The sequence below is a fragment of the Petaurus breviceps genome, unplaced genomic scaffold (genome assembly GCF_028583685.1).
Source record: "Petaurus breviceps papuanus isolate PSGF00001 unplaced genomic scaffold, PetGlider_PUasm1.0 214, whole genome shotgun sequence".
Taxonomy (NCBI): Eukaryota; Metazoa; Chordata; class Mammalia; order Diprotodontia; family Petauridae; genus Petaurus; species Petaurus breviceps.
The window spans coordinates 10,324,640-10,352,329 of NW_027185863.1; the positions used below are offsets into that span (position 1 = coordinate 10,324,640).

The following is a 27,690-nucleotide window of genomic DNA, read 5'->3' on the forward strand; positions in this document are numbered from 1 at the left end:
AACGAACATATTGTATTTAAATGTGTTAACATGACATTCTTTATAGGATTTCTTATTTAAGTATTCTTTTCAAACTGGCATGACACTAACCAGGTTTCCAGATAATAGCTTTATAACTGCTTCTAGGTAAAATTAGCCCCATTTACATTACTCACATGTTGCTTTAATATACTAAAAACACGAGTGGGGTAAAATGGCACCAAACAATGGTGTAGTATTTGGAATGTTTGTCAAGTTTATCATAAACAAATGTAGATGCAGTTCACCTTTTGAAGTAAACACATCTTATATATTCCTTTGAATTTAAAAATTCTTATAAATTTAATCTATCTTGACAAATAATACAAGATGTTTTCATTTCTATTGCTGATTAATTTTGAATTGGCATTGGCTACTAACAAAATTTGTAACTTTTCTTTTCTGCTGTACAACTGAGACTCTCATTTGCAATTAGCTTTGCCAAGCTTTAAACATCTTGTAAGTAGGACATCTCTCATATAAAATAGATAAACCATTTTGTAAAGCAAAATATTTTCTTGGAATAAACAGCATCACTACGTAGCCTGTCAATCTGTAGGTTCAGATTTTCTTACATGTGATTTCTTAAAACAGAACATAAAGAAGCATTTTTTCTTGTACCATAGTTAGAACTTGGACATTCTAAAAGGCAAGTTTTTTTCTCTTAGGGAATAATAAGTGAACATGTAAAGAAATTATTTAAATCAATAAAAACAGTATGTAGGGATTTGCTCAGCATCAAAATTTAATTTGTAAATCAAGATTTCCAAAAAAAAAGAAGGTTCAAGAATATTGTACCCTGATCAAAGATCATTTTTACTGAAGAATGTAGTCAATACACAACTGAAAGTTCAAATATATTTTTAAAAAGAATATGGTAACATTAAAATAAGCATTTAAAGGAGGTATAATAAAAAGCAAATAGGCACTGATTTTAGAACACAAGTCTTGAGCATTTTAAACATTAAAATTAAGCTGCCAAAATCTGCACGAGATAGACATTCACACCACTTGTTTTAATGATAAATACTTGACCTACAGATGACAAATCTAGAAATTACACAGGTAAATTTAGTTATTTTAACAGGGTACCACAGGCACCATTAAATAAGAAATATTTTAAGTTTTATTTCTACCAAAAATGTAAATAAATAGAACAATTAACAAGAGAAGATGGGAATAAACTTGGGGAAAAGGCACATTCAGGCAAAATAGTCAAGGCGATTTGCATGATGCATTATTTTTTAAAGCAATTCTACTGTGCATAATGGAATCTAGATGAGTTATTTTTGGAAGAGTCTAAAACATGACAAAGCATATTTAGTAAGCTGTGCAAACATCAAAACACTAATAATTTAACATAGTCTGTATTACTTTAAAATATATGTAAGGCTCATAAGAAGGTACATCACAAATTCCTGCAAAGAGATTTGGAATTTGTTATATTTGCAAAGTAATGTATTATTCTGAGATGAATACTTTGTTTTCAGGTACTTAATCGTCTTTCTGGTCTTGGCAAACATTTCATAATTGCAGCTTTCCATAACGCTGGGGCAAGTAAAAGACTTAGAGTAGTTACACTCAATATAAGAAGGTAGACCTGAAAATGAGAAATGCAAAATCATTACTTCTTTATGATTCATATAGTAAATTAAAGCATAGCACAAAGATAAATAGAATCTTGGACTAAAATAGGATGGAATTATAAATGAACAATTATAAAATATATATATATTATTAATTTAATAAATAACATAAGTAATTTAATAAACCGGAACCTCACTACATCTCTTCCTCTTGGGTCTCCTTTTTAAATCAAAATGCCTCATGAAGTATTTCTTTTAGTATTTCTTGGTTCTCTTCTATGGGGTTGAGGATGGAGCTTCCTTTAAACAAAATTCTCTATCTAAAAGGATAGATTTTAGTATATATTAATATAAAAATAGACCTACATGCATGTTTCATATATAAAAGGCATACTTTTGTATATAAAAAGACAACCATACAATCTCCACAGAGTCAAAGTTATCAGTCCCATTGCCAAAAGACAATGGAAATAAAAACAAAACAGATGCATAAAATAAAGCTGCTGCTTGTTTCCAGTGGTGACCCATACTTTAGAAATAGGGGGATATTACTAAGTACAATGAGGAAATGTATACTTGGAAGAAGTGGTAGAATGTTGTGATGACAGCAGAAACAGGCCTCAGTTTACCCTCTCCCTTTCTTTACCCTGTAAAATTAGAGTTTGGACTACAGAACCTCTTAAAGATTGATACATCTGGAAACTGGTGTTTAAGGGAAAGAAATATTATTTTCTTGTGCTTGAACCCATATTTAGGATTCCCTTGTGAGGAATATCATAAGGCAGATAGTTCATGTGTTCCACTAGTACACATAAAGCATATAAAGACCAAAAGGAAGGCTTCTAGCACATTAAAACTATTTATATTTTAGAGGATTTATGGTAGAACATGGACAAAAACTACAGGATGAGATGGTGTGGATGGGTTACAATCTGAGTTGAGGAAGTAAGCATCCTTCAAGGAAATGTTTTATTTTATCTTGAGTTAGTGGTATGTCCTGACTGTATGTTTCAGGAGGAACCTAACCTCTTTAGGGAGCAAGCATACATAACCAGTTGCTAAGATGGCTTTCTGGGAGTGATCACTCCTACTACATAATCTTGGGGCTGCTTTACCAAAAGGGCTTGACCAAAGTGCAACAAGAGAATCATGGGCTGAGTTTGGAATAATAAAAATATGGCAATTCTACTAGTGATTGTAGATTTAGGGCTGAGAGTGAAGAACGTGAAGGTCAGTAAGTGTAACCCCCTGATTTTACAAGTCAGAACAGTGAGAACCAGTGGAGGCACATGCCTTTCCAGGGTTATACAGTTAGGTATCTGAGGCAGAATTTGAACCCAACTCCAGTGTTCTATCCACTATGCCAAGCTGCTCCCCTCTTAGTGATTATTCCTGGGTCACAAACTGGAATGAGTTAAAGCAAAACTCAATTCTCACTTCATCCTTAATACTACTCAATGGAACAGTGGCTTGGGGTCAAGAAGACCCGAGTTCAAATCCAACCTCAGTCACTTACTGCGTGACTCTGGACACATCACTTAACCTCTTTGCCTTAGTTTCCTCATCTATAAAATGGGGGTTAAAAATAGCACTTACCTCACTGGGTTATTAGGAAAATCAAATGTGATAACTTCAGTAAAGTGCACTGCAAACCTTAAAGTGCTATTATTAGCTATTATTAATATTTCTTTCAAACCTAAAGCTAAATGCAAACTCAAAGTATTTCAACTAAAGGTAAAAATATTCAAAAAGATCAAAAGGCTAGACAATTTAAGTTGGTTTAATAATTTTATTCTGAGGAATGAATAAATGTCTAGAAAGGAGTTGTAAAAATGCTAATCATTATGAATAAAATGAATAGTAGCATCTTATGCATTGCAAAGAGCTTTCTTAGCTAATATCCAGAAAAGAGCTATCAGGTAGTTGCGGTTTTACATAGCAGAAGAGGGAAAAACTAAGGCCAAAGTGGAAGAGAAGCATATTTTGACTCATATAAACAACAAATTGGGGCAGCTAGGTGGCGCAGTGAATAGAGCACCAACCCTGGAGTCAGGAGGACCTGAGTTCAAATTTGGCCTCAGACACATGACACTTACTAGCTGTGTGACTTTGGGCAAGTCACTTAACCCCAATTGCCCTGCCTTCCCCCCTCCAAAAAAAAAAAAGCAAAAATAAAACAAGAAAACCCCCCAACAACAAATAGAACTTCACAAATGTTATGGAGCTAGAAACAAAGGATCTGGGTTCACATCCTGTCTTTAATATTTAACCTTTCTTGGCCTCAATTGTTTTGTATATCTTTGTATTATTCACGTTATGTTGTATGTGTTTATTGTATCTCTCCCATTAGAATGTAAGCCCTTTGTGAGTGTGGACTGTTTCAGTACTTGTAGGGCCTTGCATGGTACCTGGCACCTGACAAATACTTCATAAATCTTTGGTAACCGCCTGACTGGACCAAATGACTATTGGGGCACCTTTGAGCTCCCATGAGGTCATTCTACAGATGAGGAAACATGCTCAGAGGGGCTAAGGGATTTAATACGGTTTCCTCACTCCGAGCCAAAATGCATTAAGGGCCACTATCCTAACAAAAAGAGGAGCAGGAAAGTAGAATGGAGGTGGGTTTTCCCTCCCTGGAGAGTAGAGGCTGTGGAGGTGTGAGGAGGTTTAGGTGGAACAAGGTCCCTGAACCTCTCAAAGCTTGTTCATGGAACTTGTTCATCTCTCCTCAGGCTGAGTCAGCAGAGAGGATAGTGACAGACTAACTCCTGAGCACAGCACAGGGTCTCTCCCAGCATGAGGCAGCCACACCTTCCTTCATGGAGAGGTCACATTCCATCTGGCACCTCCGCCAGGAGGAGTTAGACATGATGCCCCAGCTGCTCTCTACCCACTGTCCCTCTCTGGGCCCATGAAACAAACATGCAAGCAGAAGACAGTTGGTGACACTTAAAGGACTTATTACAACTTTTAATCTAAACTGGAAAAATATTAAATTTAAAGAAACATCCTTTTTTTTTAAACTTGTGATTTACATCATTCATTTCCGCAAGATTTTCAGTTACAAATTTTCTCCCCGTTTTTCCCCCACCCACCACCCCACAATAGCAGTCCCACAGGATATCCCCTCCTCCAATCTGCTCTCTCCCATATTTTCTCCTCCTTTTGACTTTTCCAGTAGGGTATGGTGGATCTCTATGCCCCAGTGCCTGTATATCTTATTTCCCAATTACATGTAAAATAGTATTAATAATAGTATATATATATATATATATATATATATATATATTTTTAAACATTTGATTATAAAACTTTGAATTCCAGATTCAATCCCTTCCTCCCTTGTCACCCACCCTTACTGGGAAGATAAGCAGTTCAGTATAGGTTGTACATGTCTAGCTAATGCAAAATAATAACATAGTAGATATATTGTAAAAGACTGACTATATTTCCCTCCCTCCTATCCCACATCCCACTTGTTCTATTCTCTACTTTGATCCCACCCACCCCTTTTCAAAAGTGGGTGCCTCCAACTTCCCTACCCCCCAGCCTGCCCTCCCTTCCATCCTCTGATCCCTTTCTCCCCTACTCTCCTGTAGGGTGAGATACCCTATTTAGTGTGTATTTCATTCCCTCACCAAGCTAAATTCAATGAGAATAAGGTTGTCCCATTCCCTTTTGCCTTCCTATTCTTCCCCTCCATTGTCACCATTTCCCCTTGCCTCTTCTATATGAGATAGTATACCCCATTCTGTCTCTCCCCATCTCCTCTCATTATATTCCTCTCTCCCCTCTTAATTTCACCTTTTAAGTATCATCCCTTCCTGTTAAATTGGTCCTGTGCCCTCTATCCATGTATAACTGTAAACATATATACACACATTCACATATGTATTCATATGCCCATATACCCTCATATATATACATATATATTTCTATTCCCTTCAACTATTCTCATACTGAGAAAAATTTCATAACTTACAATTATCATTTTTCCATGTAGGAATGTAAATAGTTAAAATCTGATAAGTTCCTTATGATTTCTTTTCCCTGTTTACCTTTTCATGCTTCTCTTGCTTCTTGTATCTGAATGTCAAATTTTCTATTCAACTCTGGTTTTTTCATCAAGAATGCTTGAAAGTCCTCCATTCCACTAAATGACCATATTTTCCCCTGAAACGTGATACTCAGTTTTGCTGGGTAGGTGGTTTTAATTACAGTTCCTTTGACCTCTGGAATATCATATTCCAAGCCATTTGATGCCTCAGTGTAGAAGCTGCCAGATCCTGGGTTATCCTGATTGTGCTTCCACAATATTCAAATTGTTTCTTCCTGGCTGCTTATAATATTCTCTCCTTAATCTGGGAATTCTGGAACCTGGCTATAATATTCCTAGGAGTTTTCTTTTCGGAATCTTTTTTCAGGAGGTGATCGGTGGATTCTTTCAACCTCTATTTTGCCCTCTGGTTCTAAAACATCAGGGCAGTTTTCTTTGAGAACTTCCTGGAGGATGATTTCTAGGTTCTTTCTTTGATCATGGCTTTCAGGTAGTCCAATAATTTTTAAATTATCTCTCCTGGATCTATTTTCCAGGTCAGTGGTTTTTCCCATGAGATATTTCACATTGCCTTCTATTCTTTCATTTGTTTGGATCTGTTTAACAGCATCTTGATTTCTCATAAAGTCATTAGCTTCCATTTGCTCCAATCTAATTCTGAAGGAATGATTCTCCTCAGTGAGCTTTTGACATTCTTTTTCCATCTGGCAAATTTGGCTTTTTAAGGCATTCTTCTCCTCATTGCCTTTTTGAACCTCTTTTAACAATTGAGTTAGTCTATTTTTTAAGGTATTATTTTCCTCAGTCAGGCTGTTGACTCTCATTTCATAATTTTCTTGCATTGTTCTCATTTCTCTTCCCAATTTTTCCTCCACTTTTCTTACCTACTTCTTAAGGTCCTTTATGGCCTGTAACCAGCTCGTATTTTCCTTTGAAGCTTTTGGTGCAGGAGTTCTGATTTCACTGTCTTCCTCCTGTTCCATGCTTTGCTCCTTTTTGTCCCCAAAATAGGAGTGTAATGTTGGAATCTTCTGTCTGTTTTGTTTCCTTTGCCTGGTCATGTCACCTCTCAGTCACCTGACCCCTAGGTTTTTTGCCACAGTAGGACTCTGCTACCAGACAGGGGAGCTTTCTTCCCAAACGCTGGGGTTTTCTCAGCTGCTGGAGGTATTAGATGGGTGCCCTCTCTGAGGCCTCCACACGCTTTGGCAAGCTGGACACATACCCCAGGACCTCCATCCTAGACTGCAATCCAGATTCAAGCAGGTTAAAGCTAGAGCGATGACCCCTCAGACTGGTCGCTTGGTCCCCCTACACTCTGCAGGCCAGGAGCTGAAGCTGCCACATGGCACTGGCTGGCTTTGCCAGCAGCTTCTTGCCCAGGGGGCAAAAGCCAAGGACTTACTGGTCCCAAAGTCCAGACTGCACTGACCTCTCATTTTGTCCTTAGCATCTATGTGTTGATAATTCTGGAGATGGCCACAGCTGCTGCTGATCTGGAGTCCCTCCAGCTGTTGGCTGGCCAGACCCGCCCTGGGGCTAAAACCTCTGGCTCAAGCGGGCCTGGGCTTGGTTCCCAGAGTGCTGCACTGGCCAGGAATCAGCCTGCCGGGCTGTCCTCAGCAGGAGGTTAGCTTCTCTGTGTCATTTTGTGGGTTCTGCAGCTCCAAAGTTTGTTCAGAGTCCCCTTTTTACATGGATTGGGGAAGGTGGAGGCCGGAGCCACTCGGAGGTTCTGCTTCTACTCCGCCATCAGAAACATTCTTAAAAGCATTTTCCAATCAACTTTTTAAATAATAAGGAATACACAATTTTATTCTATAAATATAACAAAGCCAAATAACTTCACTACTATTTTATAGTTACAGAAGAAATAAAAGATGGAATAAATTGGAATAGTAGGAGAGAAAATACAGCCTAAGAGACAGAAACATAGATACCTACCTACAGTAACAGAGAGACTTCTAGAAAGGGAAAAGGAGAGACAAAGGGTCTCATTAGCTACCTGTAAATATAACAGGTGACCAAGGGAATAAATACAAATTAATATGCCTATAGTAGCTAAAAGGCAAAGCCTATGTTTACCAAAGCTCTTAGAAGGAAAGAGCCTACATTCAATTAAACTATAGCAATTCTGATGGGAAGAGAAGGGAATTTTTTGAAGCATAAAAACTTTATGATATATAGATAAAAGAATAATATCATCAGTGGTTTTTTAATTCTTACCTACTGAAACTGTATAAGCCTCAGTGTTCCTAAATATTTTGTTTTAAAGGGAGAAAGACCCTAGCCTAATTTGGAAAGTAGGGAATACCCAGGCCTTATGGCTTTTAATCTGTTATGTTTTCTACACAATAAAAGCCTAAGTCATAGGGCTATTTATCCTGTGGGCTTCTCACTCATTTCTCATGGTGAACAAAAGAATCACATGAAGGAATTTCATATTTGAACTAGTCTTAAGAGATGAACTGTGAAGCGCAGTCAAAACAATGCTAGATGAGTAAGTAGTCAGGAAACCTGCATTCAAATCTGGATCCTGTCATGTTACCTGAGTGATAGTAGGCAAGTCACTTAACCACTTTGGCCGAGACTAGAGAACCTTAAACTTTCTTCTAGATCTAAGTCTAAGCCCTTCATCTTATCTACCAGTAGTTAGGAGTTACTAAATTATCATATCTTGTATAAAACTTATATCACATGCTTGCTAACTGTAACAAAAAAAATCAACACAGCCCAAATGAAAAAGTATACCACCTTAGCACAGAAGCAGCAGATCCAGCTCTTAACTCTAATCAAAACTATAATCTTGAACAAATCATCCAGTCAGTAAGTATTTTTAATCATGTACTGGAAATACAAAATGTGAAAGTAAGACTGTCTCTGCTCAACTCATTTAGCACAACTTCCACGACTTGGGGTTTGATAAACTATAGGATGGTTTGAGGTAGGGTGTCTGGATTTATGATTTCACTAGTACATGAAGATTCTTTTTTCTTATTTCTCACATCTCTTCAATTAAAAACAACTTTGCTCTCATGGTCTCCCTATTTCAAGTCAGAATATGATGTCATAGTGTTATCCTAAGAACGATTAGATTGATCATGAAGCATTTCTAAAACACCAAGAGCTAATGCAAGTTTACCTCTCGAGAGATGATTCCTGCTCTTCGTGCTCTACTTCCCAGAACAAAAGAAAACTCACTGACTTGTGCCAGTCCAGCGGAGACAATCCATTTGATGTACTGACTGCTCTTTGGCAGAATAAGGGATAAGACAAGCACTGCCAAAACAAACTTTGAGAGCAACAGTCATATTATTATTTTTGAAATGTTCAAACAAGAAACTTGCAATTAATATATAAAAACCACACAGAAAATCAGAAAGTCAAATGAGACATATATTAAACTGAGATTTCATGTGAATGCACTTTATTTTCCCAAAGCAGTATAAATATTATTATGATTAATAAAAGTATGAGGAATTACTGTAACGAAAGCGTGAAGAACAAAAGACAAATTGGGAGTCGCTGAGCCACCTGGCAACTTCCCATCAGCTGATGCTAATTAAATTTTTTATCTTAAAAATTTTTTATTACACCTTATGCATCATGAAAATCTTTTAGAACAATTTTACAATCCTGAAAACTATCTAGTTAGAAGGCCTATCAAGTATAAAATAAAAAATATTAGTCCAGATTGATAAAATATCATTAAGAATGTCCTTCAATCATCACCCTATTGTCAGGGCCTCACTTTTCAACCATGCCAAACCCAGTCCAATCTGGCATATGGTATTGATGATGCTATAATCCAAATCCAAATAATATCAATTACTAGCCCAACAGAGTTAATCATAGCTTTTTTTTTTTTAAACTAACAACCAGCTTCTGTGACAAAATACAGCTAAAGTACCCAAATACTGGCTGGTGATAGCAACTACCCCCTACATTTTTTAAGGCAATATATTTTACTATGAAAAACTGGGGTGTTAATTTACTTTCCTCATCCCAACCTCTGGCCTGTGGAAAGAGCAATGGGTCTGAATGCAGAGGACCTGGATTCACATCCTATCTCTAAAGCTGACCATGTCAGAGTGTGACCTTGGACAAATCATGTCACCTCTCTAGACCTCATGTTCCTCATCTGAAAGGTGAGGGAGTTACAACAAAGGGTCTCTCTCAGGTCCCTTCTAGCTCTGGATCTATGATCCTGTGATTACTCTTATCATAAACCCACTATCCATGCTAGGAATATTAGATTAATATAAAACAACAGTCTAGCATGGAGTTTTCTTTCTCAGACTCTCTTGAAAGCTAGGATGCAAAGCCTTATCTGCTGACATGTGGGTTATATACAAGTGAAGCATGGCATATGAGAACTGAGATGTCAAAACAGTCAGTAAATTAAATGTATGTTAGTCAGTAACTTTAGACACCTGGACTTTTGCCAGAAGATAACCCCAAATGCAAATAATCGCTAGAACACTTGAATTCTAGTCCCACCTCTGCCACTAATTAGACAGCAATGTGGTACACTGGAAAAAGAACCAGGTTTGGAATAAGAGAACCTGAGTTTGAATCTTGGCTCTGATACTATTGATGTCAAATTCAGCAAAAAATTTAACCTCATTGTACCTCAGTTTTCCCATCTGTAAAAGTGTTAGATTAGGTGACATTTAGGATTAGCTACAAGGCTACAATCCAATGATCCATCTCTACTTTGCTTTTCTTTTTCTCAATGTAGCCAGAACACCTGGTTTTGGGTTTCATTTACTTCTTAGATGCCATTTCTTCGCATAAGTCTATCTCTTCATCTGTAAAATGGGGAGAATAATACTTGCTCCAACCATTTCACATAAGGTGCTGTAAGAAAAGTGATTGATCGGGGCGGCCAGGTGGCACAGTGAATAAGAGCATCGGCCCTGGCGTCGGGAGACCTGGGATCGGTTCCAGCCTCAGATACTTGGCACCCACACAAAAACAACTGGCCATGTAACCTTGAGCAAGTTACTTAACCCCAATTGCTTTATTTTAAAAAAAGTGATTGATAAACTATAGGCACCATGTAAATGTAAATGATTAACATTAATAATTGCAGTACTAAAGAAGACAGAACTGTATGACAAAATAAAAGGATAGTATCCATTTTACTGGAAATGAAAAAATAAAGCTGCTAATAAAAATTATACCTTCATTATAACCACTGACAAGGTAAGGAACATCAAAACGGTGAGTTCATATATTACAAACGTGGGAAAAACATGGAGACCTGTGATAAAAAGGAAAGAACAAATTAATTTCTTATACTTTTTCTATACCTAAATAGGCCACAAAAGGTTTACTTCTAAATTTCTTTTTTAAAAAAAATTTAGGTATTTTTACTATAAATATCACTAGAAGACTTGAATTCTAGTCATTTTTAGTTTTCAATATTTACTTCCATAAGTATTTCTAAATTTCTTAACAGCTAAAACAATTGTACTTATATACACTGTCCTTAAAAGAATACCCCAAACTTTTTTTTTTTTTACCAATAATTGCTATAAGATAAATTGGGGGCTTGGGGATTTAAAATCCTCCTACCTGAATGACTAAGCAATCATGAAATATGCAATTACCAGTTCCATTCCCTGTGCTTCCCCATTCTAACTAAAAAAAAAAAAATTTTGGTTAATTTAACTAGGAAAATGTGTTCCCTCATCTTCTGGAAAAAAATGGATCCAATCATGAGAAACAAGCTTATTCCAATTCTCCTTCATTAGTTTCTTGCAATCAAGATATACTTATTAATGTCTGTCTGCAAAGAAATAATCACAAGGAAATTTAGTTGTGAAAAAAATACAATATAGGGTCAATACTACTATCCATCAATACTTTGTTACACTGAACTAAACCCTATACCTCATGAGAACCTATCATTGAAAACTATACTGTATCTACTGACATACTTTCTGTACTCAGTATTTATACACAAATTCAGAGAGAGCAAGAAAAATATTTGTCTTGTACAACTACCTCAACACACAGCTAGAATACCATAATTCCACGCCCCCACTCTGCTTTTACACAGCACTACACTTCCAACAGAGGCTTCTCTAAGTACAACACCTCTATAAACAAATGACTGAGCATTCAACTGCTCTACACTGTTTGGTGAAAGAGCTGCTCAGTGCTCACTCTATTCCTGTCCAGTTGATTTTTTGTTCCTATCCCTCCTTATAAGTCACATCTTCCTGCTTTCCTTAGAATGGGGACACAGGGCTGCCTATGCTCCAACGCGCTTCTTCTGCGGTCAATATTCTCCAACTGAACAAATCTTTATTAAGTTCTTGCTATGTGTAAGGCAATATGCTGGTTTATTAGGACATTAGGACAAAACAAATAGTTTTTGCCCTCGAGGAGCTTACATTCTCCTGGAGATACACCATTTAAACAAGTAAGCAGATACAAAGTAATTTCAAAAGAGCCAGTGCTAACAACCTGGAGAGACCAGAAAAAGACTTGTGTGGGAGGTAAAACTGAGTTATGCTTTGGAGTTCTACCAAGTGAAGTGAGGGAAAACCCAGTTCAGGCATGTGAGAAGCACTTGTGAATGGAGAGGGAATGTCCATGTGGGGAATAGACAGGAGCCAAGTTTGACTGGAAGGGGGAAGATTATGTGAAGAGAAGTACTGTGATCTAGGACTAAAGAGGTAGTTAGACTGTGGAGGATTGCAAATGCCAAGCTGAAGAGATGTATTTTCATCCCAGATGCAACATGGAGTTATGGATTTTAGGAGGGTTGGGTGACTATGAGCTGTGCAGAAGGATTTATGGGAGAGGGAAAAATCTGGCAGCACAATGACCAAGTGGGGGTTACTCCACCAGCCTTGGTAAGAGGAAAGAGGGGCTCAATTAAAACAGAGGGCATGTGAATGAAAAAAAGGGGAAGGACACAAGATCTGCTGTGGAGTTTAGATAGACCAGAAATAGTAAAGATTTGTAGGAAGAACTAGTTAGTCTTTCCTTGGAATTAATATAAGCCCTAAACTTGAAAGCTGAAGGGGAAGCCTTTTCAATTATTTACAAAGCATCTTTTTTTACAAACCTCTCTTCCTGAAACATATGACAGCAAAAATCCGTGATTTCATTAAACCTTATCTCTACAATATAAACTCCTCAGAACAGGGAACATATCTTATTCTTTTCTGCATCCTCCACAGTACACAATATAGTAGATGAAGCACACAATATTTAACTGAATAAACAAGAGAGAAATTTCAGAAGGATATCTAGATTCTAATTAGCTTTGTCACAGATTACCTTGGTCATTTTTTAATTAATAAAAAAAGGCAACAATCTCAAAGATTACTGATAGTTGCCAAGTATAGTGACTAACAGAACTGTGATGCTTAAATAATTCATGCCCACATCAGTCCTGTTAGAATGAAAACATCGACCAGCAAGGGAAAAGAGGAAGGGAAAAAATAACAATAAAAATAGTAATTTTTAAAAGCTCTATAGATAAAGGAGGTTTTGACAAAGAGGAAAATATCTTAATAGAGTAGAAATATAGAGGCAGTTCTTAGGCTTTGGGAAAAGTGAATAATCATTCTTCTTTTAAAAAATCCAAGGAATTAAAAGTTATTAGAAATTAATTATAACAATAAGCAAGCATATATATATTACTCACTGACAAGGTACTTAAGATAGTAAAACCAGTCTCCTTTATGTAACTCTAAAACAGAGCTTTATTTAAATCACTTTATTTCCAAAGGTTTTATTTGAATTAGCCATTTCTTCTATGGTGTTTTTTAGGTTATATACTAAGAGTCTTTTTTCTCTGTCCTTAAAACCAAAAAAGGTTCTAGAAGAAAATTCACTTATTAAAAAATAATCATTAAGAAGGTATTTGAATCATTTAGTCCCACAAAAGCATTGGCTTTTGGAGTTAATGAACAAAGTTAAGGTACTTTCCTATTTAATTAACATCCACTTGCCTGATATAATTTTACTTCATTAGCAGATTAACCCAGAAAAGTCCCTAAAATGACTTAATAGGCTATTTTTAGATAAATTTTTATCAATTGACCACATAGAGATGATTAACATAAACTACCTTTTGTATAATTAGAACTAAATAACCCAAGCAAAAATATGCAAAATTTTTATTATCTTATTGGAGAGCAACATATTCCAGTTCACATTTAAAAATCCAATTCACAGATAAAAAACTCAAATATCTAGATTTCAAAATGTTGAATATTGATGGATATTTAGCTCTTTAAATAGTCAACATTTAAGATGGGTAAAGCCTCTTATTTACAACACTATAATTTATACTTGATCCACAACTTTCCCTTAGACATTAAGTTTCTTTTATTGTTAATGTACTGAGTCCTTACAACTCATTTCCACACCAAAAAGGAAGACAGTGCCTCTATTACTAGGTATAAAATTACTCCTGAAAAGCAGGTAAAGGTATTTAAAACCTTACTTAGATATACAAAGTTGTCCACAAAATATCTTATGGGCACTACTTTCAATTGCTGCACATCATTAAAGATCACCAAATCACATAAATCTATAATAATCTGTCTCCGGAGAAAGTTGCTAGAGACTAGGATTCTTTGTAACCATGCAGTGCTTACAATTTACTTATTATTACTGATGTTGAGATCAAGAGATGACAAGCAAATGACAAGCAAAATTTTCTTAAGTTATACTTTTCTTGAGCTTAGGAGAAAAAATGTTTTAAATAGAATGGAAAGTGTCACAAAGACATTTTTGATATACAGCAACCAAAACTAAGTTTCTCTGATTAAGTTCCATTTTTATAAAACTTTTCACCCTGATAGAAAAATAAGGTATATATGTACCAAAAATTTAAATAATTACATTCTAGAGAATGTAGGTATGACATGTATGTTGGATAGTCTACTATGGTAAGGGGAAGATCTTATTTATGTCTACAATTAGAGGGTCTACAAATTTTGAACTGGAGAGAGAACATAAAGGGGACACAGGTAAATCCCTGCCTACTGATTCATCCAGCAGAGGAAAGTTCTAAGGTACATATGCAAGAAGGGATCTGTTCCCAAAGGACTGCAATGAGACAGATACACCAAACTGCACTCAGGACATGGAAAAAAGTTTGTGTACCTCTATATTCCCTAGAGAGAAGCTTGAGCACAAAGAATCAAGGGCCAGCCTGCAACAGAGCCACAAACTTTCAGATTTTACTTGGGCTAGTGAGAGAGAAACATGCAGCAGAGAACTAGCACAGAGAAGTAACCAAGACCTTTACTGCCTACCACTGTGAGTCCATGTGGCCTGTTCAATTCTGTGGTTAGGTGGCAGCCACAAGCAGAAAGAGGACTACTTAGGCTCTTCAGGAAGGCAAGAATGTTTTCCTTGACTGCTGAGGGTAGCAGATATAATCCTATTTTGCTTTTCTGTTAGGTTTAATAAAAATCTTTCCTATATTCAAATATCTCATTAATCTGAGTGCTTGTAGGAGAAAAGAGCATTCTTCCCTTTTGGAAAGCAGAACAAGTCTGATGCTGACATTTCCTGGGTTTCCATGTGTTGAGGCATGAGCCAGACTCAATTTTTGAGGGATCCCTCCCCTTTTACCCTCCAATTTATATTTAGGTCTTTGGTGTAATGGACTGGGGTCCAAAAAACACATAGGTTTTAAGTGCCAGAAAAATAAAGATTGTTTAATAAATGAAATTAGATTCTTATGATGACAATAAGTTACCTATAGATGCAAAGAAAATGATGGCCAAAAAGTCCCGTATAGGTTCAACATAGGACATAATTTCTTCAGTAACCATATGACCTTGAGAAGAAATCAATGCTCCAGCCAAAAAGCACCCCAATTCCATTGAAACATCAAGAAGCTCTGTAATCTGTCAAGGAAGATTGGAAGCTTAAAGTTTACTCTTGAAGTGTACAATATGGTAGTCCTTTATTCTGAGTTTTTATTCCAAATTATAATTACAGATAGAAATATTCATTTTTGACTGAATATAAATGTTTTACACAAAAATTTCAATAGTGAAATATCTATAAAATGTTAGGATTAATAGTATTAATAACCTTACAGAACAAAATAGTTTTCTTTAAGAATGTAAGATGTATCACTTAATAACTATGATTTCCTTAAAGAATGTCTAGATCTTAAAGTACTTCATGTAAAAAAGCACCCTCTCTATTTAATTGCCATCTTATCGATTAAAAAAAAGAAAAAATGAAAAATTATATATTACCAGATATCTAACAGCCAATGTATGGTGAAAAACATTACCCCATACCAAAATGGAGTTTTTTTTCACAATTATCTTAATCCGTATTTCACTAGTTGTAAAAACAACCTACCTCTTTAACTACACAGGTCAAATCCAATCAGGAAGGCAGGCCAACACAATCTATTTGTTCTTTTGATTGTTCCATATCTATGTGTCAAGTTCACAGTAAAATTACTTTCCCTTCTAAAATAATGCTTTGATTGCACTATTGCATTACACGACTGTTTCCTGGCGACTTGTAGTTTAGTAAGCTATAACTTCAACTATTAAATTTCTTTCTTAGAGGTTACAGAGTACATGTTTTAATTTCAACATGGTGAAGTCACTGCTTATTCTCAGTAATCTTTCATGCAAACTATGCATAGGTGAAAATTATGATGCCTGAATGCAGGCTTTATTATCACCCAGAGTAAAGAAAACTAAGTTTAAGGCACACATGTACTGACATTTCTCTCTCCAATAAATTACTTTTTTCAAATGAAGTATTTTTCACTTAAGTACTGAAAATCTAGGAGGATAATGAAATAAAACTTGATTAAAAATAAAACTGTAAGTGCCCTTAAAATAAGTGAAATATTATTCATATTCATTTATTATTCATTTGTGAATACTGAGAAATACTTTTCTGAATACATCTGAAATGTTTTTGGCCCTTTTTCTCACCTCAAAATTAAAGTTTTGGAATCAAGAAAATGTATAATTCAAAGTGACTTTCTTTTCCCATAACCGCTTTTATTAAGAAAGCAGCTATGACCAACAACATTTTTACATAATGCTAAATATGTTTTAGATAGTCAACAGCAAGAGACAATGAGAAATTATATTTTGGAAGTATCTACTTTTGAATGAGTTAAAAACAAAAAAATTGACTATACAAAATAAGAGTGACTAAGATTCTATGAAGAGAGTAAAATAATATAACCTAAATATCTCTCTGTATCTCACTTAGCATGGTATGGAAGATCACTGGTCTTACTGCCCAGAAAACTTGAATTCACATCTACCCTTTAGCACACACTGACTGGGTGACTCTGGGCAGGTCACTCAACCTCTCAGCACTCTAGGCAGCTCAAAGACTTAGAAGGTTCACACAAGATTAACCTGCACTGAGAGGTAACTTCCTCATTCTGAGAGTTCTCTATACCAACAAGAGGACAAGTTCAGTTACTGTCCCTTTCCCTTTTGATTACATGTAAATCTACTGGCTTTGGATGTCAGAAAATCAGGTCACTGTGTGGTAAGGAGTTTCACTGCTGAACTGCCAGAATGGGCCAGTATAAAGTTAAGCTTCTGATATGGTATGATAAATGCAACGCAAAACATAATGATTTTTTAAAGTGAAGTTAACTTCTTTGATAATTCCTTACAATTACATTAAAAATATCTATAAAAGCAAATGTCCGTTTAGAACTGAGTATTTAAATATATAAGATATTAAAAATAAAAATAATTTTAAAGTTTAACTTTAAAAAACACTTCAAATAGTTTGACAGAAGAGGAGTTACATTGTATAATAGACCTGATTTCTTTTTTCTCACAAGGCAATTTAGGGTTAAGTAACTTGACCAGGGTCACACAGCCAGATTTGAACTCAGGTCCTTCTGACTCCAGGGTTGGTACTCTATCTACTGTGCCATCTAGGTGCCCCAGAATACCTGATTTCAAGGGTTGGTTCCACCACTAATCAACTATATCAAGTCACTTTACCTCTGTGGGCTCAAAATTTTCTCGTCTGTAAAAACGAGAGGTTTGGACTAGGTGATTTCTAAGGTCCATTGTAGTTCTAAAGATCATTAGTGAAAAATTAAATTCAAAACAGAATAAGAACTGCTTAGAAAAATTTCAAACTGTATTTAAGACTATTGTAATTCTCATACAGGATATAGTGGATAAAGGGCGTTGGAGTCACAAATCTTACATTCTAGCTAAATGACCCTGGGCAAGCTGGATCTCCCTATCCCCCAAGTCCTTCCCCAGTACTCCCAAACTATCAAAGATCAATGACAATTATCTTTAGTTTATCTAATTTTTTCTATAGTACTAAAAAGAAGCCTGGTACTTCTTACTGAATCAAGAACCCAAAAGAAAAAAAAAAAGCGAGTTCTAAATAGCTTGAATATATATAGTAAAATACAATACAGTCTTGGTAAGACATAAAGCATTATAAAAGTCAACAGAAAGTGGCAGGTGTTGTAAAAAGATTGGTTATTTTGATAACAGTTGTAGTTTGAGGCAGGCTAGTTTTAAACTGAACAAAAAAAGCATACTTAATCTAGACAGATCATGTAGATCAGTAAGGGACTACGCAACTAAGGGATAGCAGGTAAGATATAGTATGATCAAATAAAAAAACATAAACATAGGTGAAAATAAGTCAGTGAAGTGAGAAGAACTTAATTCTATGCATCACCTACAGAGTCAACAATGAAATGCTTTTGGTCTATTCAAGAAAGATTATGAAAGGAGAAAGAAGTTGAGAAAAGACAGTTTTATTAAATGTACTTCAAAGAGAAAAACATTCAGGAATAGATAATCATTCAACTGCCCTGATGAAAAATGAAAATAGCAAGGCTCATATTTTGATACGTACAGGGATTACTAAAGTTAAAATGACAGGGTATCAACAAGCTTTGACAAAGAACTTAAACAGGACAGGAAGAATGAGTCAGGAATCCCCTACTCTGTGTCTGATACTATACTAGATAATAGGGACACAAATACAAAAAAAAAAAATAGTCACTGCCCTCTAGGAGGCTTACATTTGACTGGGAAGGAATTAAAAATAGAATTCTGAAAACTGGGGTTTTGAAAAACACCCAATAGTGGCTTTTTTGTGGTTAATTGTTTAGATCTGTGATTTCACTGGTGTATGGATCTAGTAAAGAAACTCCCTACTTTTTATTTGTGTTTTAAAATTTATTTTTTCTAATTTTTCAAAATAAAAACTATGTTTATTTTAAAGATTAACAAAATACTTAAGAAGATAGCTTTTACAACATGGCAAATCCAGAAAAATGAAATGTGAGGCAGAATACTAGAAAGCAAAAATAATTAGTTCAAAGTAAGTTTTGAAATGAAACCTCCAGTCATGCTTTTTGAGCAGCTTAATTAGTACACCTCTAAATAGATGTCTCATAGATATCTAGCTCCACATATCCAAAACTAAATTCATTACTCTTGTTTCCAATCCCTCCCTCCACCTTAACTTCTTTATTATGGTTGAAGAGTACCACAATCCCCCAATCCCAGGCTCACAAGCCAGGCATCATCCTCAACTCTCTCTCATTTTCTATGTTCAATCAGCTGTCAAGTGCTTTACAACATTTTTCACAGACACTCTTCTCTCCTTCAACATGGTCACCACCCTCGTGCATGCCCAGATCACCTCATGCCTAGACTATAGCATCAGTCTTTTGGTTGGTTTCTCTGCTTTAAATATCTCCCTACTTTAGTCCATCCTCCACTCAGCTGTCAAACTGATCTTCCTCAAGGACAGCAGCGACCAAGTCACATACAACTCCACTCCCAATGCCCTCCATTTTCAAATAAACTCCAGTGCTTCTCTATTGCCTTCAGGACAAAACAGAAAATACTATGATTTATAAAACTCTCTATAATCTGGCCCCTTCCTATCTTTCCAGTCTTCTTATACCTTACTCCCCCCTCCAAGTCCTCTGAAATCCTGAGACCTTGGTCTCCTTGCTGTTCCTTCAAACAAGACACTGCATCACCTGATTCTGAGACTTTTCACTAGCCATCATCTGTACCTGGAGTTCTCTCCCTCCTCACTGTCACTTCTTGGCTTCCCTGCTTCTTTCAAGTCTCAGCTAAAGTACCACCTTCCCCAAGTAGCCTTTCATGATCTCCTGTAATACTAATGGCTTTCCTCTGTTGTTTATCTCCCATTTATTCTAATTATTCTAATACATATGTAGTTTTTGCATTTTGCTGCCATGTTGGTCTGTGACCTCCTGGAGAACAGAGACTGTCTCTCATTGTATCCCCAATACTTAGTACATTGGTTACCTGCCAGAGAACAGATTTTTAATAGATGCTACTTGAATGCCTGTTTTGAATAACAGTGATAGCTAATTTAGGAAGACTTTGGAATAGAAACAAAAATTAGCACAAGACACAAAGTAAGAAACATTTACAAGTACTAGAAAAAACAAATAGTCCTGTGGAAAGATTTCTGGACTTAGAATCAAGAAACCTCAGTATAAATCCTACCTGACATTTACTAGTCAAGAACCACTTATCAAGCATTTCCTATGTGCCAGGCACTGTGCTTATTAACCATATGACCGTAGGTCTTCAGCTTCTTCAACTATAAAATGAGGATGATGATACCTTTAAGGCCCTACCACCACACAGGGTTACTGTGAGGATAAAAAGTGAAAAATACTTTGAAAACCTTTAAAGTTACTATTAAAAAAAATAAAGTGACTGTGAGAATTAATAAAAGCAAAGGAAATACACATATTAGCAAAATATTCTTTTATTGTCTAATGTGAATAATTAAAAAATTATCTACAGGGTCAGTAGCGACACTTTCAATAAGATTTTGTTTTAAAAAGCCAAAGTAATTGAAGACTAATATTATGAATCAGATACAATATCACTTAGAGCTCTGCAAATGGTAAAGTTAATAACAGAGTTAACTATAAAAATGCTGGTCACTATTATCTCATATTTCCTTGGAACGTTACAGCAAAATTAGACAAAACTCAATACTCTGATTTCTCCAAGAAACTGATTTCTATCAATGGAATCCTTCTTCTGACATCCTACTTAGCCTAATTCCTTCTCAACTCTTCTCTCTTCTATATTCAACCAGTTACTCTGTCCCGTCTAGTCTTTCTGTCTAGTCTCTTCCTGCCATTCTAGTCCTTGTTACCTCAAACTTTGATCATTGTTATACTCTATTAACTGAACTCTGACTGTACTTTATATTCCATTACTATTCCCTCCCCAAATGGATCCCCAATGCTTTTTGGATCAAATCTAAATTCTGAATCCTAGCAGTCAAAAGCTCCATATTACGTACATAACTTCACTTCCCACTACTTCCCAACAGGTCCCTTACGCTTCAGTCAAGCTGGTCTTATAACTCTTCCTCACATGTTGTACATTCTCTCCTGCCATGACAAATTTGATCATTCCCCTCCACCCCACCACAGCACCAGGGCCATGCCAATAAATGGTGAACAACAAGCTCTCTGAGGGGAAGGGGAAAAACAAAACACTCGTACGCATTTTTAAGTTTAACCTGTATTATTAATATTTTCTCCACCTAGAATTTCCTAAGTCAGCCAGGGGTAGGGAACCTACTGCCCCGAACAATCAACAAAGCAAGAAATCAAGTCCTGATTTGTGGCACTTGCCAATTTCTGAGATGTAAATGCTCAGGATGAAAATTTAATAACTAGTTCTCACAAACTAGTAAGAGGCAGCTGCAGCACATTACTGTTACTGACTTCTTTTTCCATTCTTGACTAGGAAAATGCTGTCCATTCTTCAAGGCTCTCTACTCAAGTCTTTACCCTTAAATAAAGTATTTCTCAATTACTTTGGTTCACACTGATCTCTCCACTTTCCACTGTATTTTTTGCCCATGCTGTATGCCCTGATATATGCAGTCTTATGTCCTGTGCATGTCTTATTTACTTAGACTGTAACCTCTTCAGGTTCTACACACAGTAGACAGTTTAGGTATTTGATATTTATTGAATTGATGATATACTATCTGTAAATTGCCACTGGTATTTTAATTCCTTGACATCAGTGCTTTTTTCATATACATAAATGGCTGTAATGTTTCCACTCATTGTTGAGTTGAAAATTATCATCTGAATTTATATAACAAATAAAAAAGATATAGAATCACCTCCATTTTAGAGAAGGCAAAACCACAGGCAAAACATATGAGTGCATAAATTCCTTGAAGAATTAAAATATGTGAGATCTTCACTAAGTTATTCCTTCCTAAACTATATTACAGAATTCTATTCAGAGAACTATCCTCTCATACTTTAGAGAGAAAAGTAGCATTACATTACAAGACTGAAATTGCCTTTTCTGTTGGCTAGTTTTTAACTTCTTTTTGTTCAGTCACATCCTACTTGGCAAAGGCACTGGAGTGGTTTGTCATTTCCTTTTCCAGATCATTTTACAGATGAGGAAAGTGAGGCAAACAGGATAAAGTGACTTGCCCAGGGTCACACAGCGAGTAAGTGTCCGAGACCAGATTGTGAATTTAGGTCCCAACTCCAGGCCTGGGCTCTAATCCACTGTGCTACTTTGCTGCTCCAGTCTTTAAAGTGGGGCTACGATGTGCAGATTTCGGTACATTTAGAATAAAGCCTGTTAAAATCTTTAAAAGGACATGTTTTTCTATTTTCAAATGTTTATGTTTTCAAGTTAGCTAGTTCAGGAATAGACAAAAAACTGTAGTGATTACAAAAGTTTTACCTTTAAATCTCAACATTTATACAAAGTCTAAGACAGTTAAAAGTTATGATGAGACTCTTTTGAAGAGTGCAGTGAAAACTTATTTAACACATTTATAAAATGTTCAAAAAAGCCCAAATAATTTGTACAGAAATACTTTCTTTTCACAAAAGAAGTGAGGTGTTCATCATTTAATAAAAGTTGATTACTGAGCTTATCAAAAAGAATCTTATTAAGAAAGTTGAAGGAATCTACTTTTAGCAATTTAACAATGAATTATACTTCTACTTTTTAGTACAAAATTATCCTGACTTATATGATATGAGAGTTTGGTTTTTAATTACTCATTAATTTTGTCTCTCTCTTTTAATAATAATAAGGAAGCTGCTAAATTAGGTCACATTGTCAAAGTAAAAAAATTAAATTGCCTTCGTTTCCCTTCATGATAATGACGTCCTTAAAATCTCATAAAATCTATGTCCTTTAACAAAACATTAAAAACCCCATTTATCTCTGAACATCTTGTGTTTTAACAATGAGCTCTCTATTTCTGGTTATTCACCGTTCTTATATTAAAGATAATGTAAGGTCCAATGCCATTAACCATATGATCAGTCCGTAGCGGGAATGTTTTCTGTTAGAGAGGAGCTGTATAAAGCGGGATTCCACAGAGTGCCGCTTCCTTTATTTCATTGCACTCTTCTTATCCCAATAAAAATGCCACTGTGCTTCTATATTAACATAAAAGGAGCTTTTTTATTGCCTGGAGAAATGGCATATTTATTACTTTTAAAAATTCAAATCTTCTCTCAAATGACTGTACTTTATCCAAAAGTTGGCATTGTAAAACTGCTTTTGTACCACTGAACTTTTATTTCAAATGTGAAACTGTCTGAAATGAGATGTCTGAGACGAGGAAAGGGCAGATTTAAAATTAGAGCTAATGTGACTCTAATTTCTCAGTAGAGCTTTTAAAATGTCAGTTTAAAAAACAAAATTTTAGCAAATCATTTAAAAGTAAACTCACAGGATTTTTGGAGATTTGTCCACTGAGCTATTTTATTCTACAGATCACCAACAGACACTAAAAATAATCTGTATTCAAGAAGTGATTTAATGTAAATAATTCAATAACAATAACCACATTGGTCCAAATACAGAATATACTGCTCCCATGTTCTCCCTAAAATCTTGTTTGTAGAAACCCTGATTGAAGTATTATTTTTCATTCTATGTGCCCCACCCACCACCAATTTATTTTAAACTTTCAAGGAGTTGTCCTTCTCAGGAAATGGCCTAAATCTGGACCAATATGATAATATTTAAGAGTTATAGAAGTGCTTAAGATCCTTTAATAAACAACCATAATGTAACATTTTTCTTTAAGCAGAATATAAATCTTCTCAAATACATAAAAAAATATTTTATCATGTGAAAATTACCGTTAACATTAGAAAGATGAAGGCTGATATTCCTAAAACAAGGATTTCTTTATTTCCTTTGCTCTCCACATGCAGTTTTCGATAATATGGGCCTATAAGATAAGTCTTTATAACAAGACATATAAGAAAAACAGTAACCAGAGAAACGAGGATTTGACCAACCAGTATCAGTATTCTCAGTATTTCCAGGAAAATGCTGGAGGGAAACAAAAAAGAAAAAATGTTATTCTACTTTAATTCTACCTTGTTCCTCCCATTTCTACTGACAGCTTCCAATTTTTTTCTTTTAATATGTTATTTCAAATTAAATACCAGATTAACATATATACTTTGAAATTCTGAAATGAAATCCACAAAATCATGCAGGAACCTTTGTCCCAAAGTCTTAACTTTACATTTTATATTGTCATTTGTATCAGATATAGGATATCAAGTTCATAAACTACACATTGTTAGGACCAAAAGCCTGTGTGTTGAAAAGATTTTCAAATACAAACCCTATTACTTGTTTGTTTGGTTTTATTAAAGCAATATTTTATATAACAAAATTCGTATTCAAGAAAATAATTAATATACTTTCAAAGAGCTTGTACACATAACAAGGTTTGACTTATATCCCAGAGTTACACAATTAAAGGTATCATAGCAACAAAGCAGCTAATTAAACTTCTAAGAGCCTATTCTTTTATCCTCTTTTTCAATCAGAAAAAGATTTCTTTTATTTTCCAGCGAATTTCACATCATTATTAATCCAAACACATTGAGAATACTGTTTTACTTTGTCTAATCTCCCAAAGGGTATAGGGGTATGAAAGTTTCTAAGCAGTTTTTATTACTATCCCAATAACCTAAGAAAGGTAAACTTTACAGTTAGTAATTATAGTTAAAAAGCTTTTGTTATCTTGCATATATTGAGTGAAGGAGCACTTAGCCCCCAGTTCTGGCTATAGAGTTTCATATCATATCAGTAGGTCACCACGGGATATTAGGATAGTGATTTTTGTGCAGTCAGGCTTAAAGCAGCAGTGCTGGAAATGCAAATAGCTAGAAGCAGTAGTACAGGAGATCAGAGTGCACCTGAGGCAAGGACCATACAACACAGGAAGTAAGAATGGAACCGAGGATGGATGACAGAGGGAAGTCAATGGGAGGAAAGGAAATGAGCAAATATTAAAAATTCTAATCTATTTACCTGACATCTCCCAGGAACTTCTAAATGCTGTTAGCTTCTTACTTACAGCAGAGTTTAAATGTGATTCTGCCTCTAAGTTCATTATACTAGCAAAAGTGATACAGATGTTCAGTTTGAGTTTCTAACTTCGTCTCTATAGTCATGGTTCTTCTAACTAGTAAAGTTATTTAACCTTCACCTTCAAAACTACATGAACCCCAGTAAACCCTACACTCCAGGGTGGAAAATCTGGAATTATTTACATCCAAAGATCTATGGTAAAAGCTGGCTATCTGAAACTTAAATGCATTTTACCCCATAAGTTTTAAAATTACACTTCAGAGTATTTTTTTAAATTGCCAACTTTATCTGTTTTCTGCTTAAGAAACTTTGGGGAAATATTAATTTTATTCTGTAGGTTTAATCTGATTACATGAAATCAACAGAAACAATCATTAATTTGTACCATTATATACTTCAGGGTACTGACTTTATTAGTGATAAGTCTGATTATTAAATTGAAGATCTATGGTGAGTCAAATGCTCAATCTCTTTTTTTCTTTTTTTGCTATTTGGAGGGGGGAAGGCAGGGCAATTGAGGTTAAGTGACTTGCCCAAGGTCACACGGCTAGTAAGTGTTAAGTTACGGATTTGAACACAGGTCCTTCCAACTCCAGAGTTGGTGCTCTGTTCACTGCAAATGTTCAATTTCTAGAAACAAAAAAAGCATTTAACTCAGAAGTCAATAAATATAACTACTGAAATCTGAAAAAGGCAGTTTCATTTCAACCTACGAGTGAAAAACTTTAGTTATCCATACTATAAGTCATCAAGCATATTAGATAATTGAAGAGTTAATCTGCTTCTTGGCTGCTCCACTCTTTCAGAACTTGCCCTTAAGTTAAGAGTTCCATGCTATAATGGGGAAAGCACAGGACTGAAAGTCTAGGAGACCCAGGCTCTATCCACAGCTATGTTACTTGGTGCTTTTGTGGAACTCAGATTTTCAATCTGTAAAATCAGGGGTTGGATTTCTCATTCCCCTTCATCTCTAAAAGATTAAGATTCATAATTCCTACTCAAACTTCACTTCTGAAATTCCTGTCATGTCTCATGTATTTCTAAAATTCTCTGCTGTCTCCTCATATGAAATTTATGCAATTTTTTTCCTACAAATTTATTCTGTTTAAAGTCAGACATCTTTAAAATTCATGAATTATTGCATCTCTTTCAAAGTGTATTGACACTGAAGTTGGATTTTAATGATCTAAATACCTAATACCAGATTGAAATTCTGCACTGGGAGAATCAGAAATACCAGTTCCTACAAGTGGCTGGTAAAATGCCAGACAACAAAAGCTTTTTTTGGATTTAAGGATTATGAAAAGAAAATTATAACTAGAAGAATATTTGTGTTCCACAAGTCTTAATGGAAGGTTAACTACCTCCTAGTTCATAAACAAAGGACCATCTCTATTACCTACTCCTGTGAGTAAGCCACTTTCGGACAAGCCACTTAACTAATTTAAACCTTTGCTTCCTCATCTATAAAAATTAGGGAGTTGGACTAAATGATCTCTGATGTAACTTCCAGCTCTTAATCTATGATCCCAAGTGTGGTCTTGTAAGTCAAGTGACAAATCAGAGCATATTCAGGATACTTCAAAACATGGAGTACATATACAAATGATTCTACATTTTTAGAAACTAAAATACACAGTTTAGTCAAATTTTCATTAACCAGTTTATATTTGAAAGGTGTCCGTACATATACACAGATATACCAATGAACACATGTTTGTAGATTGATTATATATGTACACACACACACACACACAGAGGGCGAGTATGTGCTTGGTCTATACTACGCACTTAAAATATTACTAAAATAAGCTCTTCTCTATTAATTCTCTTGATTAAAATTAAAGAAAATCTGCACAAAAACTTATATTCTCCCTTTCCATGTAAAATTAAACTGTACAAAAAATATATCAATATGTCAAGAATAAGTAATTTCATTAATGTAGACATGCCTCCACTGACAAAAGATCGTGATTCCTCAATAACTTATATACCCATAGCTTTCAAAGAAAAAAATGAAGCATGCCCAGTAGCCAATCTGATAAAGAAGCTCTCAGAATTTAGCCTGCCTGGTCCTCAGACAACAGAGAAACAGTCACTCTCTAGGACCATACTTGAAGCCTTACCAGCTGGATAGAATCTTCCAGAGCTTATGTTCTACTAGCAAAACCCTTGGGAACCCCAGGTCTCACTGGCCATGATGAACTACTAGAATAGGTCTTTAATGTAGGTATACAAAAAAATAAAAAGTCAGGCTGAGAGTGTGCCCGCTATTTTCATAAAACAAAATTTGCTAGTCAATATATTTTAGAGATAAATATATGCAAAGGATGCTAGAACTTCGCACAGTGTAAGTATCATTTTAAAGCAGGAAAATTTAAAAAAGTAGAGGAATTTTGAATTAAAATGTGTAGGTCTCAAATGTTAGGTTTTTTTTCAGCCATGTTTGGAGAACCATTTTATATTCCTTGGTTACTAGTCAAGCTGAAATTACTTCCTATACCGCAATGTTGTTGAATTTAAACAAATTAGTAATGAGCCTTTCAAAACAATTATAACAGACGTACTTGAATGACGTTACCACTGTTGAAAA

At 35.3% G+C, this 27,690-nt stretch overlaps 1 protein-coding gene across 3 annotated transcripts in view; it reads right to left on the reverse strand.

The window, feature by feature from the left end:
• Positions 1 to 739: 739 nt before the first annotated feature.
• TMCO3 (transmembrane and coiled-coil domains 3) overlaps positions 740 to 27,690 on the reverse strand; it is an 84,386-nt gene continuing 57,435 nt past the window's right edge. For 2 of the 3 annotated variants that reach the window (XM_069094071.1, XM_069094072.1), the window contains exons 9-13: positions 23,846 to 24,041; positions 15,404 to 15,554; positions 10,851 to 10,930; positions 8,807 to 8,956; positions 740 to 1,618 (exon numbers count right to left, since the gene is read on the reverse strand). In XM_069094071.1, coding sequence (XP_068950172.1) covers positions 1,505 to 1,618; positions 8,807 to 8,956; positions 10,851 to 10,930; positions 15,404 to 15,554; positions 23,846 to 24,041 — 691 coding nt within the window. In that variant the 3' untranslated portion in view covers positions 740 to 1,504. Of the gene's footprint in view, positions 1,619 to 8,806; positions 8,957 to 10,850; positions 10,931 to 15,403; positions 15,555 to 23,845; positions 24,042 to 27,690 lie in introns of those variants that run through there. The other variant, XR_011169435.1, reaches the window with a different exon arrangement.